Source organism: Labrus bergylta, chromosome 2 (assembly GCF_963930695.1).
Source record: "Labrus bergylta chromosome 2, fLabBer1.1, whole genome shotgun sequence".
Taxonomy (NCBI): domain Eukaryota; kingdom Metazoa; phylum Chordata; class Actinopteri; order Labriformes; family Labridae; genus Labrus; species Labrus bergylta.
The window spans coordinates 23,892,304-23,910,733 of NC_089196.1; the positions used below are offsets into that span (position 1 = coordinate 23,892,304).

Consider the following 18,430-nt stretch of genomic DNA (forward strand, 5'->3'; position numbering starts at 1 on the left):
ATAACTTACAGTCGCTGAGAGGGTCAACTGTGCTGTCTGACTTTTACTTGAAATACAATTCTCATGTAGGTGTGCATGAACGTACCACATATCCCTATGATATAATATATTCATATGTACTGCAAGCTGTATATCTAGGCCTACGTGCAAATATGCATAAACTGCACCAACTTCATAAAGTAATGTGTTACAGTTCCATCTGGTTCAGTTACACTTCATTCAATATTCACTCATCTGCAATAAAGATTTGGATCACAACTTACAGAAACACTTGAGTAGCATATAGACATTGTACCATCATTTTATATACATGCCAATGCAACCTATTTGCATGTACTTTGTTCTATTCTAATAATAATAATAATAATAAAAAGCTGTGTTTGATATTAATAAGTGATTAGTTGCAAGTAAATATATGCATTATAAGAAGCAGCATGTGAGTACAGTGAACAAAGAGTCTCGTAACGTTATGTTTTACAAATGTTTATTTGATAATTCTTAATTATCATCTAAAAAGTCATAAGCATGTCCATCCATCCGGTCATGCAGGTGTAGCCTCTGTAGACTGTGTAGCCGCAGGGAGCAGCTGTATGAAGTGCCACCTCTCCAAGGGCAAAGACAGGGTGCGCTTGTTTTCCTTTACTGCACATCCGGATCGAATCGTGTCGCCGTGACGACGGCATGGCTGCAAAGATAACCCCGCCCACTCAAGGTGGCCACAAACGACACAACACGCACGCTCCCTTACCCGTCACGTGACATGGAAGAAAGGAGGAAAAGGGAAAGAAGGAAGAAAGAGAGTTAAAGAGAAGGAGTAAGATATTTACCTGCCCGGCAGGAGAAGGAGTCTCTATCTAAAGGTAATATCGTTGAAATGTCATAAACTGAGAGCTTAATTCCCTCATAGTGTCTGCCTGTTGTGTTCGCCTGTGCACAGCCGGTTTGGTGAAAAACGCTGACGCTGGATTCACATTAGTATTCAACAAAGTGGGCAGATGCGTGAAGCTATTTTTTTTTTTTTTTTTTTTTACAGAGACTTAAGTTTCAGAAAATGTTCATTTGCATTCTCACGTTGAGGAAAACTTTGAATGTAAATGAGGTCGTGGTTATTTTCTCGTAAGTTGCTGATGTGTCACTCCACATCGTGACCACTGGTCAACCAGACTGAATCACTGGTCCAGACACGATTATAGCTCGTAGAGGTGGAAAAAAAACAAAAAACAACTCATCTGTAACTCAGCTCTTAAAATAAGTGTACTAACGACTTCTTTACACGGCAGATTTCCTCTCAGACTTGATGGAAGCTGCCAAAACACAGTCCTTGTTGTCGTCACATGCAGTCTGCGGAGTGATAATAGGTGTGTAACATCTTTTCTCTTTTCAGCCTTTTGGTTGGAGACGAAGCGGGGGGGGGGGAGAAAAAAAAAGGGGGGACGATGGGAGGAGGTTTGTTATAAGTTATGAGATCCAGATGTGATGGGAGGACATGACGGACATGAGATAATAACGTGAGTAATTTATTTACCATAATGTGCAGATAGTTAGATTGTGTTGATAAAGTGTGATTGAATAATAAAAAAAAAAAGCACAAATGTTAAAGTTGGAAAAACAAAACTAATATTTAAATGTATTAACTTACACCACTGTGTAGCCGTACTCATCCAAATAACTAATTTATAATCGATTTAACTTGGATTAGTTGTTGCTTATACAGAGGGAATGTCTGAGCTCTGCTTTACAGCTGATCATGTGATGAAATGGCATAAAGTTCCACCTTTTTTTCCTCTTGTATAAGTTTGCTTTGACAGCCGGCCTACATTAGCAATGGGGAATGACTTTACAGTGGGTCTTTTTTTTTTTTACTTCTACTGTACTACTTTTGTTCCACTTTGGCAAAGTTAAGTCACCTGTACCATGTCTGGTTGAATAAAAGTGAAGTATGAGGACTTGCATGATCGCACAGGGAGGGGAAAATTGAGCGTGTTTAACAAACATTTGCTTCTTTATTTGTCCATGTCAGTTAAGTAACATGAAATATGAAATATTCTGTTGTCTTCTTCTTCCTTTTTTTTTTTTTAAGGTTAATATAGAATCTACTGAGGTGAGGAAAAGGAAGAACGATGAAGCTGAACGAGCGCAGCGTGGCGCACTACGCCACCTGCGACTCACCGCCTGACAAGACTGGCTTCCTTTTCAAAAAAGGTGAGCGCAACACAGCTTATCACCGGCGCTGGTTTGTCCTCAAGGGCAACATGCTCTTCTACTTTGAGGAGCGTGACAGCAAAGAGCCCATTGGTGTCATCGTCCTGGAGGGATGCACGGTGGAGCTGTGCGAGTCGGCTGAGGAGTTCGCCTTCGCCATTAAGTTTGACTGTGCGAAAGCGCGGGTGTACAAGATGGCTGCTGAGAACCAAGCGGCCATGGAGTCCTGGGTGAAAGCGTTGTCAAGGGCCAGCTTTGACTACATGAGGCTAGTGGTAAAGGAGCTGGAGAGGCAGCTGGAGGAGATCCAGGAGGCTGGAGGATCTAGCTGTGTTGGGGCTGGAGCTGGAGGCCTGCAGGTCAGGTCGAAGACCTCCAGGCGAAACCAGGTGGCACGTTCCAGGTCAGGAGCATCCTCTTCCTCATCTCTGTCTTCTGTGTCATCATCATCAAGTGCTGCTACCATGTCAGGCCCCTTCTCTGCCCAGAAGTGCCTCCAGGATGAGGGGCAGCTCATCTCTGAGTGCTCAAAGGAGAACGGGGTCACATGGAGTAAACCACAAGCTGCCTTGGCAAACGGCTTTGTTGAGACAGCGTGCGTGGCCTGGGAAGCCTTCGGAGACTCTGGGAATAACACTGTGACTGGTTATGGTGGCGATGGGGCGAGGGCTCCACCAGTTCCACCCAGAAGAAGAGGAGCTTCTTTGGAAAGCCCCGTCTCCCCAGGAACCGGCTGCTTCTCCAAACTCCATGACTGGTACGGGAAAGATGTGGAGGAGCTGAGAGTGCAGTGGCTGCAGAGTCAGTAAACTAACAGAGATGGATCCTCACTTTTATTCCACAGTTCAATCATTCCTTTTAAAACAGTCTGAAACATTACAGACTCCCAAGTGAGTGTCATTTACAAATTACAGTCTTATAACCAATTGTGAAAAATGGAGATTGATTTGAGATCTTGTCTGGCACAGGAGAATCAATCCGTCTTAAACATCAATACTATCTACTGTACAATCCTAGACATCATAAAAAAAACACAAAATATGCTTGATTTTTCTTTTCTTCGCCACAGTTTTTCCTGAATGTTAAATGCCAAGTACAATTGAAATGAGAAAGTCGTTTTTAAAACGGTGTCATTTATGAAATGTGTCAGTGTTTATGACAAGATGCCAAGAGTTTGGCTTTGAATGACCTTGTAGCAGATAATTTCTTATTGCTTGATTATTATGTTGCCTGTACTTAATTCAAGATTTATCTTCTCTTTTAGCTTCCAAACATACTTGTGGAATTACTTTGGCGTCCAGTTTAAAGGTGTTCTATGAAGGTTTGGTAGTGAAATTTGAAAATTGGAGAAGTGAATATTGTGCTATATTTTGTGAACTGAATACACAAACTTTACTCAAAGTAAAAATGGCTCCCTGGACACTGTTTGGAGCTAAAAAGCTACCAGGAGTGTTACGGTTTCACTGTTGCAGGCCCACCACCATAACTTCTTCAAACAGTGTTTCAGGGGCCAACTTCTCCTTTGAGGACAGTTTGTTTATGGAGGTATAAATATTTATTACAGAATCTGTACATTTCTCCAATTTTCACATTTCTCTACCAAAACTGCATAGTGCACCATTAAGATAGGTTGTAAGAACCTTGATCTAAAGTCATGTTTTCTTATAAATCAGCTTTAAAATCAGAAAAAAAACAATAAGCACTTAAATCACAAAGTTTTGTGATTTGTTCATTTTTTCCTGAGGAAATTATGATTGTGTTGTATGCAAATGTAATAAGGCACATAGATTTAAATCTAAAGATATAGCACAAAGTGGATAGGTGGATATAGTGACACCTTGACTGCAGCAAACATTGGAAAAGGCAACAAAGAGGCAACGGAGAATCCTTTAGCAGTATGATGTCCAATGTTTTCCTTTTTTTGAGAGAGAGAGAAAAAAAAATCACAAAATTACTATATTTAGCAGGTAAGCCAGGAAATTGCAAGAAGCGGTTGGATGATAACAATCTTTAATAAAAACAAAACAGCATTTTGAGATTCTTTCAAGCTTAAACAACCTTAAACTGTGACATTGATTTAATACATTGACCTGAAGAGAAACAGGGCTGATACTCTAGGGATGCAAAGTGTTGTGGATGAACATTAGTCCAGCTTCTGCTCCATACTCCCGCTGGGGCACAGCACAGCCAGGGGGGCCCTGTGGCTGCTAAGGTCAGAGCATCCTCTCTACAGTCACTGGGGACGGTGGTGGGAGCTGGATGCCCTGCTCACAGCAACACTCTAGTATTTTTAGCTCTTGTTAGCCATCGGCCAGATGATGCCATGTCATAAGAATGCTTGTCACTTACTTCTCTATTGACTCTTGTATTTTACATCCTTGACTTTACAGGGCATAACACTTGATTTAATTATCCTTATAATTCATTTCAAATGATGTAATTGGATCATCTTCAATTGCCGTTGTGCATTTCATACAGCTGGTTTGTTTGTTACAGCTGGTTTATCTGAGTGATAAAGAATGAGTGTTAGACTACTCTACTGTAATGTATGTGAATATATAACCTCCTGGTTTGTGTCTAAATATTGTTTATTCCATGTTGGAAATTAACACCAGCAGTTTGGCAAAATGGACAATTTCACTCACTGTATATCTTTATCCAATCATATCATAACTTAACACTTTTGTTTTAATGTGCCTTATTATTTTTACAACTCTTTTAATCAAAGTGCAACTGTTACCTTACTACAGCGATGGGAGGGTTTTGACTTTTCCTATTTTTTATGGTGACTGTTCTGCTGTTTTGCTTTCATGCTATGGCTCATGTCGTTGCAATCGCTTTTTGACAATGGCTCTGTTCCTTCAGTCTGCATCAGTGCACAGCGCTACTATTACTGGTGTACACTTGGCTTGTAGAAATGACACTGTGGTTACAGCGGTTTCACAGCACTATGTTTTTCACACGTTTTATCCAAAATGATGATTCCAGTGCCAATTTTATTCATTCCAGTCAGAAAATAATTATTGTATTAAGGATGACATTTCTGCTCTTTAGTTTTTGATGTGATACTGAAAGGAATTCGTGAATGTGTCAAATAATCACATAAATGAGAATGGTATCTATCTTTGTTCAGGAGTGCCAAATGAACAATGCAACCTAAGTGCACAATAAACCTTTTTATCCATTGACTTACACAATTATGGTAAAGAATAAATGTTATAGTACCAAATATGAGAATTATTTAAAATGACCAATAATAATAAACACATTGTCCTGATATGGTACTATAAAGATGAAAACAAATCAATAAAAAATTCTAAATAAGTTGTTAGCAGTTACGTTTTCTGTGATATCTGTTGGGTTAAAATGAAGTCCTTTCTTTATTCATTTTACAGACAAGTATTGCTTGTAATCAAGTTGAGGGTCACCTCAAATGTAAATTGTTCTACTCACACATTCTTGGTGCTGTTCAGCCTCTCTGTCACCAGGTGTCGCTGTGCCACAGCTTTAAGCTCTACTATCAACCCCTTAAACGTAGGACTAATGAAAAGACACATTATAGCTACACAAACAGCTGCTTTCTAATACAACAGTCCTGATAGAAATCCTACTGTCATGCAGTTGATCGTGTTGTTTTTGTAGATAGAGGTTAAAAGAAGTGTTTGGGTTATATTGACTTATTTATTAACACTTTTCAGTTATTTAACTGCACTATCCGCTAAACGTTTTTGAACTACTTTGAGTTTCACTTCTGTTTTATTGACGGCATTATTGTTTAGTTGGGTTTAGGAAGAAAACTGGATAAAACATTTGAGGTCTTAACATTACTTACATGACCTATCGTTAAGAAATTAGGCCAACATAACTACTTACAATTTGACTGAGGCCTTTATGGAACACCAAATGCTTAAGATAACTTATTGGATTTGATACTGATTAGCTTATCACAAATTGTGTGCATTTCTATGAAATTATTACTTAATGTAATGTACAGTTTCACAGTCACTTGTGTTTTATTCATTTATGATTGGAGCACTACTTTTTGCATCACTTTTTTATCATTCGATAAAAGTGTGACTGATTCAAACTGCTTCATGTTGGCCTAATGTCGAGTATGTGGCCTAATAATGTGACAAAATTGCAAAGGAAGGCAAACTTAAGTTTATAAATGTTGGATTGAGTGATTAAACATTTCCCTCTAAAATAGTTACATACTCTCCACCACTGATCAAAAGTATAATTTGACTAAAATTACATCTACAGCAGACAGATACATAATAAACACGATGCGTGCATGTTGAAGAATCAGTTATAATATATATATAGTATTATTGATGTTATACTTATGGTATGTTCTCACTAAGCAACTGATTGGACAAGAGACATTCCCATTTATTCTCAGAATACAACACAACTGGGATTATTCACTATATGTCTCACTCTGCATCAGCCTGGTTTCCTGACACCTGTTAATTAGCATCACATTTAAAAGTCTTACTCTTGATTGAATAAAGTTGGTACCTCTAATTCACACAACATACTCTAATTTCACTGGTTCCATGATTCAAATTTACAAATAAATGTTCATACTTAAATAACTGCTCAGTGGTAACCATTGAGTTGTGGAACTATAGTTAGTATGTGGAGCAAAACATTATCAATTTTTAATGTATTTTTTATTTTGTGATCAACTTTTTATTGAAATTTTACATAAGATGCTTATACACATGAGCTTCACTGACAGAAACCAAAGACAGCATCATCAAACATACAAACTATTTACAGATCGCCGTTGCCTTGATGAGGAAAAATATACATAAAATATAAAACAAAGACAAAATTACTGAATGAAATTATGATATACATGTACACACACACAGATATATATATATATATATATATATATATATATATATATATATACACCCATACACACACAAAATAAAACCTATAGACACAGCACGATAAATAAAACAAAAACAAATAAACAGATTTAAAAAAAAATAATAAAAAAATTATAGTAATTCAACCAATTTATGTATTTTTTTTTATATGTTGTATACTATAATTGTGGAACTGTTTCATGAAAGTAATATCACACTCGTGGTAAAGATGTTGTTAATATGAGCACGCTGTGTCATCTTAATTCAGACCATTGTTTCCGGTATGAGCCCTTATGGAGCTCTTATTTTGAAAAGCAGAGCCGGAACACACCGTGTCGTGTTTTCGCTGACTTGACGCAGGAGCTGGACCGCGGCACATTTTTGACAACGGAAATGAGGAGTCGCCACTCTTCCAGCGTCAAGTTCGTGGCTAAAAGTTTTCATTCCTCTTTTTTTTTTTCATTTACTTTGAGGAACCGTCAAGGGCACTCACAATGAGAGAGGCAGCTACGAGCTTTTTGTCACGCAGCTTCTCCTCCGGTGTCCAGTTTCTTTTGCTCCTCGCCGACGTCGTTTTGAGTTACTTTAGATGCTTCTCGACACATTTCCGTTATGCGAAGTCCAACTTGTTGGTTAGTCGTCGTGCTGCGGTGGGTGCCCGTCCGAGATAACGGAGAATGTGAGTATGTTGTCAGCTTTTGTTACCGTCTAATGTTAATGTGCTTTACACCAGGACTAAACTAGTTATTACTGTGCCCTCATGGGGCGAGAACCCCCAGAAGACAGCGCTATGTGGACACGGTTTTCTCCCCCCCCCCCCCCACAAAAAAAAAATACATTTTCATCACGAATAATCGTCCAAAAGTGGCCTCTGGTAGCTCTTAAGGGCTTAGTCTCAATGTGGTTGTGCTGATGAAGACTTTTCTCTGTCCAAAAAGTAAAGTTTCTCTTAAGATAGAGTCCTGTCACACGACCTCAGCCGGATTTTGTGTCCTTGAGCTGCTAGGCGACACAGTAAAGAGGATACTTTGCACAGAATAACCACTCAAAACGTGCTTTATTTGCAACTTTTTTTGAGAGAGAGAGAGAGTGCTTGCATTTCGGTGTCATTTTCCCCATTATTTGGCGCAAATTAGTCATCGATGGTCGCCATGGTGATGTCGCAATTTGAACCCTGTTATGACTTCATGTGAATGTTGCCATATCTGGGGTCTAAGACAATTAACAAGTCCAACAACCGACCTGTATTCCCCGACAAATAACAAGCACATTATTAGTTATTCTGCTAGGATTTGAACGTCATTGCAGGTGTTGCAGACATACAGGTGGTGTATGTTGCTCACGCCTGAGTGTTGGTGGTCACCCCTCATGTCTTGATAACAGGAACCCCGCTTGGTTTCCCAATACAGGACTATCTGTGTGAGTAGCAGTAAATCAAACCTGTGTGTGTGTGTGTGTGTGTGTGTGTGTGTGTGTGTGTTTTGGAGGAGATTTATTTCTATTCATATCTCCATGTGTGTGTTGGTGTGTATGCAGGTTTGTGTAAAGAAGATTATTATTTCAAACTAATGTGCCCTATGTGTTTATGATTTGAAACTCTGAGTATACTCAAAGTATACTCTCTTTCAGTACATGTTATTGATATTAACGTAAACTTAACGTGCCTTTTTACAAGAAAAGTAGTGTTTGAAACTACTATTGTAAAACAATAAACAAAAACTACTTCTTCCCTTCTCCTTCTTCTTCTTCTCTGATGCATTTCTATAAAATGAATATAACGGGACGATGTTAGGACTACTTAACATCAGATGTCTGTTTGACTGGCAGATTTAGTTTCAGAAACACAAATCGAGACACAAATCAATCTTTCTGGTGCTACAGCTATGTCTTAAATAAATAGGCTATGCATGATGAAGTACTTTTTGTCTATCAAACCTGACTTCCATCTGGTACAATTAGCAATAATGTATGTTGAATTCCCAGTACACCCATGCTGTTACTTAGCAAGTGTTGGGCAAATAAGTCCTATATATAAACCTCTACGTACCTCTACATGTATAACTGCTGTATAATTACTGTACATCTAATTGTGTAGTTGCTAGTACATTTTCTTTTGAATTACTTAATAATAATAAATCAACTAATTGGTGCAGCTGTACTTTTGGTTTAGTAGCCTACTTAACTAACAGTTTTATTGATTACAGTCAATGAGAAGTCTGTATTGTAGCTTATACATTCAGTTAAATACCACATCAAATTTTTATACTGCCATAAATATGTTGTGTATACTTTTTGCAACATTACCCACAATGGACATAATACATCTCAAGATATAGCAGTGAACATTTTGTCTTATTGCATCATATGTCTTCTTGTAGTGCGCCCTTCCAAAGTGTCATCCGGTCACCAGGTGTGCCTCATTTCCAGGCATTCTCTAAAAGTTTATCTTCTACTGTAGACACATAAAACCATGTTTTTATGGTACATTTACCTTCTGAAGTAATCCCAGCACCAGGTTGAGGTCAGCATTCTTTGTTTTTTCAGTCATTGATATGTGACAGTTGTAACACCTTGAATCACTGAAGCACAAAGTCAGAAAAACATGCCTCTAGGGGGGAAGTAACACCAGCTTGGTGCACATAATATTTTCCATGGAGGATTGTCGGCCCCAGACAAAAGGTTGCCTATAATTTAAACTACCCTATTTGGTATACAGTTGCAACCATTGATGAGGAATTCTAAAAAATGTTTACAGACTTCCTTAGTCTCTCAAAGTTTGGAAATTTCATTGCTGTCCTTATTTCTCCTTTTCTTAGTGATATAGATACGTTGAATTCTGTCTGTACAAATAACGAATACATAGTGTAACATAAATATAGTAATCATATAACTTTAATGACTTAAATACCACTATATTGACAGAAATCATCACTGCTCTATCATTAGATAATTTCTGCCCTACATTTTCATCACCAAGCATTCTTGGACTTTCCCAAGAAAGGGGGATGACACTTGCTCGGCATGAATATAATAGGATTTTCTCCAACATGACATGATTATGTTGTTGGGGGATTTTATGCACCACAAATCAATATTGTCTTTGTATGTCTGAGAGATTTTGCCCTGAAAGAAAAGACTGAACTTGCATGGAATCCCAACATTTTCGTAGTTATTTATTCAGTGCTTTTTTTTTTTCTCTGTGAATATTTGGTCACATAAAAATGCATCAGTTCTTAAAGATGTGAAAAAAATAAATAATGGACAGGAACCTTGGTTAACAACTGTGACTCAGACAGTATCATGGTTCCAAGTCGATGTTATCAGAAGCCAGCTCTGCTTCCTACCTCAGGGGTTCTAAGAAAGAGGAAAATAAAGAAGGGGGAAGGAAGAGAGGAACCGTGGAGATTAATTTTCAGACAGACAGGAGTAGAAATCCTCATGAGAAGAATGACCGAGAAGGACGGAAGTCACAAATTAGGGCAGAAAATGGCAGAAAAAGAAAGCTCTTTACTGGTGTCAATAAGGGCATTCTACAGTGTAACACACATGTTTTTTAGCAGTTTGTGAGTCTCTATGTGAGATGTGACTCAAGAACACTTGGCCACCCAGACAGCTAATCCTAAAAATCTCAGCCTTAACTCTGGACACACACACACAACACACACACACACACACACACACACACATACACACACACACACACACACAAGGAATACAGTGGGGTTAAGTTTGCGTGTGTGTGCACGCTTTGTGCAAGCGTTTGGGTGGGGGGCAGACATGCATGCCTGTGTGTTTTTCTCCAAAGCAGCAATAATTAGAGGCTGTGTGTATTTGTGTGCGTTTACCCCAGTGCTCTCCAGGCCTGATTTAGCTGCAGCAGTGTGAGGATGTTGTTATAGGCTCTTGGTATATATTATTAGATTCACTGATTATCGTATGTTTCTGTGTATTTAAACACCAAAGATGAAATGTGGGGTTGGTTTATAGTGTTGATTGTCCAAATTGTCCATTTAAACTTTTCTGAAGAAAAAAAGCCTGTGGTGGTGACTTTCAGTTTTGGTCGCATGAAAGGAGAAAAGACGAAGGAAGATGTGGCTGATAAAGATCAATAACCATCATGCATATTATCTTGACTCTTAAATTCCAATGCCTCAACACAGCATTTTGATTTTTTACACAAATACCTTTTAACTGCCACGAGTCAATTATACCAAGCTACACTTCACCACATAACAGCCTGTATGGGTTAGAGCTGCTGCTGCTCCGATCCAAACACACAGCTTATTATATCAATGGATGCTTGCTGTGATGGTTACAAGCAAAACCGTAGAGTTTTTTTGTATTTCCTAGGCCTTTGAAAAATCAAATATAATACTGTTTAATGGAGCAGTTTCAGTTTGTACCCGATGGTATCGAGTTTAGATACCAGCCCACGTAGTTAGAGCTCATGGATCTTCAAATGTGAGGATTTGTTGCTTCTGTTATTTATAAAATCATTAGCTATTGCCAGTTGTTCAGACAAAAAAAAAAAACTGAACACAGCACATTGAGGATAAACATTTTGAATGCTGTGATTTCGCAACATGTTATCAACCAAACAACTGTTCAATTACATGAAAACAATAAGCAGCTTCCCACATGCATACAATCTTTTTGTTTTAGTTCCTATGTGAATAGCAGAAATGCAAGTCACGTCTTAGTTGAAGTGAAAGTAGGAACACAGATTCTCACATGCATCATGTCACATAAGCTCTAAAACAATACAAAGAAGTACAACAAATGATTCCTGGCAGATTTTGTTGTGACATAAAGGGGTGTTTTGTGTTGCGTGAACTCACTCAGCTCATCATTAGTCCCAGTGTGGAAAAGTTTATAACTCCTGAATTTATCTTCCAGGAAGCCAGATGCCAGCTGATGATTCACAGTTGAACAATGCGCCTGAAGGAGTCAATTACCTCCTACCTCAACCCCTCAAATAACACCTACACACTTACGCACACACATATACAATATTTAATATCTCACATCTTTTAATATCTCACATCTTAATCATAGTTCAGAATGAATCAGAAAGACTTCTTGAGTAGTGATGACTCATTCTTAAAGTGCTTTGTGGATTTCAGGCAGAGATTTGTGTCGTACTCTCCCCGGCTGGAACATTTGAGTCTGCAGAGCTTGAATTGGCCGAATTGTATTGAATTGACTCGACTAAGTTGTGAATGATGGATTGTTGTTTTCTGCTTTTCAGAAACTGAGCCTGTATTTAAGGCTTCCAGTAATATGTTGAGGTCAGCTTTTGGTGGCTTTGTTGCAGAGAGACAACATCTAACTGTTGAGTTATTCAGTGTATGTGTATTCAATGTTCTGTATGGTAAACAGTCTATCTTTGTTTATTATTCTGGGGTTTAAAATGTGTTTGCAGGACAAAATCAGACTTTTTTTCTGTATTACAGTGAGCGTGGTACATTAGACAATATGATTTTTGCGAAGTGTCTATTGGTCATATGGCCATTGGCCACAATTTAATAATTTCCCAAAATATTAAGATGTTTGTGTAAATGTGTTTACGTAGGACTAATAGATGCTATATACCAACTATTAATAAATGAATTAAGGAAGTCATTAATGAACAGATCAGTTGACTTCCCATAAAACTAACTTAAAACTTAGGAATCATATTCTAACAGTTAAACGCAATGATGCAAGGCCCAAAATAAAATAAAGATGCAATTGATGTTGTTTTTGCAAGATAATTATACAACGATATATCTTGATTCGTACACTTCAATTTGATGTTAGATTAACTTCTTACCATGCTTTGAAGATGAACTTATTTTAACCACTGCCCAACAGTATCCTGCTGTCAACTTCCTCTTTGGACAATTGCTTTCATTCACGTTACCCTCATTCAGGTCATAAGTGCCACTGTGAGGAATCATTAGTGACATGCTGAGTCAAACTGGCAGGAGAATCTGTTTGGGGCACAGTACTTTTTAAAATTAAAACCTCAATTTTTTGACACCAGGGATTCGATAATTGCATCACAGCAGTCAGGATGACAATATCCTGATGTATCGATATATGGCATCTACTTTTCATCATTCATAAAGAGCCTTAGCTGAATTTACGTAGTTTAATCTTTGCACAGTTATTTCCCATCATTTGGCAGGCTTTAAACTTTACAAACCCAGCTGAAAAATGATTACAAACCACAACAGAAGCTGTGATGGAAGCTGAGAATGGGGATAGAAACAGACGGCAGCGTCTCTTAGTCTGAAGGCTGCTCCAAAACTATCTGCTCACGTGATAAAACAATGAAGAAGAAAAGCATTTAGTTACGGTGTTGCACTGACAGGAACTAACAGTAGAAACATCTCATAAGAAGTTAGATCTGTTTTACTCGTACTTTTTTTTTTTGTCCATACCTCTCAGCCCTAAAAGTTAGGTTTAAGAATTGGTAGCATGGTGTTATGACTGAATGAACTGCATAAAAAGGGACAAAAAGACAGGTTGTTTTCAGTGCCTGACAGTCACTAACTGACCGGGTTCCCTTCGTCTTTTTTCTCCGCACACATTAAGTGTATCCATACAGCCATAGCCAAAACTGAACTTGTCTGTATTCATTTTTTGCCTGTCATTATTTCTCTGGGAGCCCTATATTTTAGTATTTCCTTGACATGCCAGGGTCTGTCTTTGCAGGATAATGATAGACTGCAGGCTGTGGAGAGACGTTTTGTCATTGGTAGCATGCAGGACAGCTGGAAGGATGCTTGATGGTGAGAATTTTACTTGGTTATTGAAAATTACTAGACACATAATGATCATATGCTGTATATATTCTGTTTTCTTTTTAAGATTAGCCCTAGATGACCATTCTACTGCAGTAGAGCGGGTAAAAGTGGTCTTGATCCTCGAACATACAGTTGATTTCCGACTTGAAATCCTTGACTGTGCTGAACAATTTCCTTGCCGTCATAGATCCAGCCTCTCTTGTTTAGTTTTGCCTTTTCCCAACCTGCCTCCCTCTCTCCGTTCCCAGGCCTCAGGAAATGGCCAGAAAGCTGCCGGGCTTTATTTCTGTGTGTCTTAAGAATAGCAGCATTGTGTTGTGTTGGAGCCTGCATTGTTGTGGGAATGTAGGACAGAGCTAGGGAATACTCCAACCAAAACAAAAACCCTATGGTACCCAAAAGTATTCTGCCTACACATGAGAACGACAAAATGCATATGCAATACAAAAGATCAGTCTGCTAGCTTCCAGCTAAGAAGAATACCACTTGTTGTTTATCAAACGATAGATGCAAAACAAATTGATCTAGTTGGTTACAAGCATGCATATTACTAGTAGATTTGCTCTTTGTCATTGTAAAGCACATATGAACACCTTTTTGCATTACTATTTTCTCTCTTAAAAACATCTAATTTCTGCTCCCTGATAGTAAAGATGGAAGTTACTATTCATGAGTTACAATCTTATTAAGCATTGATATGGTTTTGTGGTTCATCTACTAATTAACAAGACCCGTACCGAACAAAATGTTTTAGATTCAAGCTCAACAACTTCCTAGTTTATTATCAGTAAGACAGAATTTGGAGCATATTGAGAGGAAAACACTTTTTATGGCAATTAGTTATAGTCATGCACAATTAGGAATAGAAAAATGCTTTACAATGTATAATAAAGAGTCAGTATCCTTCAAATACACATCCTTTTAAGTACCAAGTTAACACTGAAGAAGTGTAACCTAAGTGTGTTACTGAAAAAAGTTTCTGATTTAGAAAAGAAGCTTTTTCTGCGTTAGTGAATATGTTCCCCAAAGCCATGGGGATAAGGGCATCAGCTCCTCTAAATGCCAAACTTGGAAGATTAAAGGTTGTTCTCGCCCCAGAGCAGTGTAGTGTGGGATATTTGAGCATTTATTTCTCTTTACATAATGTGTTAAACAAACTGTTTGATGTTGTTTCTTCTCATTAAATAACTATGACCTGTACTTAACTTCGACAGCAGACGTATTTAACGGTATTGATACCTGTGTAGAACAAAGTTGTTTCCTTTATTGATCATTTTTCTTCGCCGCAAACTTGAACTGAGTCTCACCTCTGTTGTTGTACCCTGAATCAGCTGATGCTCTCCTCAGGCTATGGGAAGTTAAGGTTATCTAAGCTGAAGTCGTCTCATGTTGCAGCCCAACTTCCTTCTTTACACTATGTGCTTCAATTATGTAAGCCATGTGCGTCTCGCATTCTGCTCTGTTCATTATCAAAGCTCTTTCACATCTCACTTCACACGAACAGGAATACTGTATCTGCAGGTCCTTCTTGTTTGGGCCCTTTTCTTCTTTCATGTTGCTGATCAATCTGAACTTTTAGCTAAATCTGTTGGACTGGTTGTTGGTTATGCTAGTTCTGCATCATACATTGCTTATTGCGCTCAAGTATAAAACATTTGGTGAAAAGGAATGGAAAAAGGGTCACATGGTGTCAGTATGTGTTAACTGGTGTTGGCTAACAGGGGAACAGGCTGTTTTGCCTGTCAAAACAATATTGAACAGCTACTGTTATGGTGGGAATGTCTTTTCTTTGATAACAGACTTGCATAATAGTTGTTTGTGAGTTTCTACTTACTTTTATCTTGCTAAATATTTGTTTGTGTTTAATATGGCAAGGATGGAATAGAGTTGTTGGGGTTGGGGGACAAGTTATCAGCAGAGATTTTTTTCATATCCAAAACAGACATCTCACAATTATAAACTTGTAAAATACAAAATAAAAAATAGTTAAACATTAAAAATCTGGGTCTCACCAACTATCTTGAAGTGAAAATAAGTGAATGACGCCAGCAGGGTCTACGAGCCGAGCTGCTTGCTGTATCTAGGCTTTTAACTTGTTTATTGTTGAAGATTACCAATTTTAAATTTTCAGTCATTTTCTTACATAATCCAAATGATCTGAACAGTAAATAAAGCCAATTCAGATTTAAAATCAGTGTCTTTTCAATGCTCTGCGGCAAAGATGATACTTGAAGAGAGCAGCAACTAAATTAAACATGATTTACATTTACATTTTTTTTCTTCAACTATCTCCTCATTCATTTCAGGATGTTTGGAGATTAAGCTTAACCATGGTTTTGTACCCCTAGGTTCTTGTTATAAAAAAAAAATATATCTTTAACTTTTTTTTTCTTCACCTGTGTATCAGACGATACAAGAGCAAAAGGCTGCAGACTAATTGGCTGTTGTTTCTATTTCTGTTCTTATAGTCTGTGTGATGAATCAATATCTAGTAAAAATTCAGAAAGTGTATCACCTGTATCAAAGAAAATTGTATTCTCCTCTCTGTCAAGATAATTCACCAAGAAAGCATAAAACGTGCAAAGGAATAATGTCCTGGCGTAAGCAGCAGCTCATGATCTGGAACTTGTACCCTCTAAAAGACGAGTCAGATTACTCCGTCCTCCCCCGGTGTTATAGTCATCAGATAGATATCAGAAGTCCTGCCACTACCTGATTTTGATTGGGAGCAATCGTTCCAAACTGATAGCACTGTGAGTGCAGTGACAAAAAACAGCTAATGCCAAGTTTTTCTGTGGGGGCTGAAAACTCTGAACTGCATGGTTTTGTACAGAAAATAAGGGATAAAACTGTGTTAGTGAACACAGGCCATTACTGATAAATACTTATAATCATGAGTTACAGCCTTCCCAAGGACAGAGCTAAGCCTCTCTCCCCTCATTTTCAGTCCTTATGTTAAGATACGATGACCAGCTGCTAAACCAGAACAATACCTTTTAAGTGTCACTCTTCAGTGCCACCTGTCTCTTTCATGTGTTTACATTTCAGCTTTCAAAGTAAAAGAACTACAATCCCATTACATTTAGAGTAAGGACAGTTTAACATTGATATCCAAGTGGTGTTTCCAGCCCCAATGTAAGAGTTCAGTTGTGTGTGTGTATATAAGTGTGCACTACTCTCTGCTTGCCAGGGCAGGGCAGGGCTTCCTGTAGCTGTGATTGCTGCCCGGGCAGAGCAGCCCACAGATCCTTTGGTCTCTGTTCCTCTTTTGCTTTGCCACCTGGACCTTCACCCACAAACCTGGCGCCGTCTCCTCCCCTTTTTTTGCCTTTCTTGTGCTCTGTATTTCTCACTTCCTGCCTGCCTTCTCATTATCCCCCTCCATCTGTCTTTCTGTCTATCTCTGTCTCCTCCTCTTCCCGTTCTTGTTTGATTCCCTCCCTGCTCTTTTCTTTCCAAACCCCCCCCCCCTTAACTGTCCTCACACACTCACTTACTCTCTCCCTGCCTTCTGAATGTATCGCCCCTGACTCTGTGATTCATCCAGTGATTCAGGAAATGAAAATTCAAAGGTTGTAACAAAATCTGTTTTTCATCCTAAACCTTGTGTTGCACATGTTGCTGCTCTTTTCTAAAAAAGAATTTCCACACACCAGTTTTACGGGAAAATCTGTTGTGTTTGATGTCTCACAGAGCCTTGACGCCATGCAGACTAATTGAGCCGCAAGCAATAGATCAGATCCGGCCTATCATAGTTATAAGACTTGAGCTATATATGCAGGTCAAGGTATGTGGCTAGCTGTAAATTGCATTCTATATAATGAGGATGAACATAGGAGCACAACCTGTGTGCACAGATTATCAGGCAACTCATTCCAAAGCTTTGTCTGTGTCTTTATGTGGGCCTGAAAAACAATGCCAGTGTAAGTTAACCTGCAAGGAATTTCTTAGTTTATGACTTATTTTCTGATCTACAAAAACGTCCACTGAAAAGGTAACCCCATAAAAAGTTTTAATTTGAGCTAAAAAGAAATACGAAAAATCATACATAAACAATAACACACTTTTATGACCTGTGTATTTGCTTTATTATTACTTTATTAAAATAAGAAGTAGAAACATATCAAATGAATTAAGCTATACAAAGTTTTTTTTTTTCTATTGATCTCCACCAGTCTTGGTTAATTGCTGAATCTCAGCAAATTTTTCACGAACATTAGCATGCATCCTTCTATGAATACATGGCCTGAAAGCTCAAAGACCCCTTTTGTGCCTGGGTGTGTGTGTGGGTGTGTTTGTATATGTGTGTCTGTTACTTCAAACAAGAGCTGCTCCCAACTTGGGACAACGTGGAGCACACAGTGGTGTGTGAGAGCTGATACCAAGCTCTTGAGATATAAATAGGACCTCCCAGCAACAGGGCTTCCACCTGCAGCACTGATAATTCTCTGCCTGTTTTAAAAGCTTCAGTCTCTCTGTGTCTTTGTTGATATGAAGGCCTTTGGTTTTGCACAAAAATATATATTTTAACACCTCTGTTATTTTTTATAAACT

The 18,430-nt window shown here is 38.3% G+C and overlaps 2 protein-coding genes across 7 annotated transcripts in view; both read left to right on the forward strand.

The window, feature by feature from the left end:
- Positions 1–705: 705 nt before the first annotated feature.
- pheta1 (PH domain containing endocytic trafficking adaptor 1) lies at positions 706–5,526 on the forward strand. Of its 3 annotated transcripts, none has more exons than XM_020630529.3 (3): positions 706–860; positions 1,281–1,358; positions 2,081–5,526. In XM_020630529.3, the coding sequence occupies exon 3, from the start codon at positions 2,121–2,123 to the stop codon at positions 3,009–3,011; it is 891 nt and encodes a 296-aa protein (XP_020486185.2). In that variant the 5' UTR covers positions 706–860; positions 1,281–1,358; positions 2,081–2,120; the 3' UTR covers positions 3,012–5,526. The 3 variants fall into 3 exon arrangements, with proteins under 3 accessions (XP_020486185.2, XP_020486187.2, XP_020486186.2); XM_020630531.3 differs by lacking the exon at positions 1,281–1,358 and adding an exon at positions 1,385–1,508 and having other exon boundaries at positions 728–860; XM_020630530.3 differs by having other exon boundaries at positions 746–1,358.
- Positions 5,527–7,434: 1,908 nt separating this feature from the next.
- The window catches only part of sh2b3 (SH2B adaptor protein 3), a 52,470-nt gene continuing 41,474 nt past the window's right edge, over positions 7,435–18,430 (forward strand). Inside the window, exons 1-2 of one of the 4 annotated variants that reach the window (XM_020630496.3) lie at positions 7,435–7,764; positions 13,785–13,861. The gene's annotated coding sequence lies outside the window, so the exon portion shown is untranslated. The remainder of the gene's footprint in view (positions 7,765–13,784; positions 13,862–18,430) is intronic. The other 3 variants (XM_020630494.3, XM_020630498.3, XM_020630497.3) reach the window with 3 other exon arrangements.

Coding starts and splice junctions, on each gene's coding strand:
- pheta1 (XM_020630529.3), top strand. CDS start 2,121: ATGAAGCTGAACGAGCGCAGCGTGGCGCACTACGCCACCTGCGACTCA.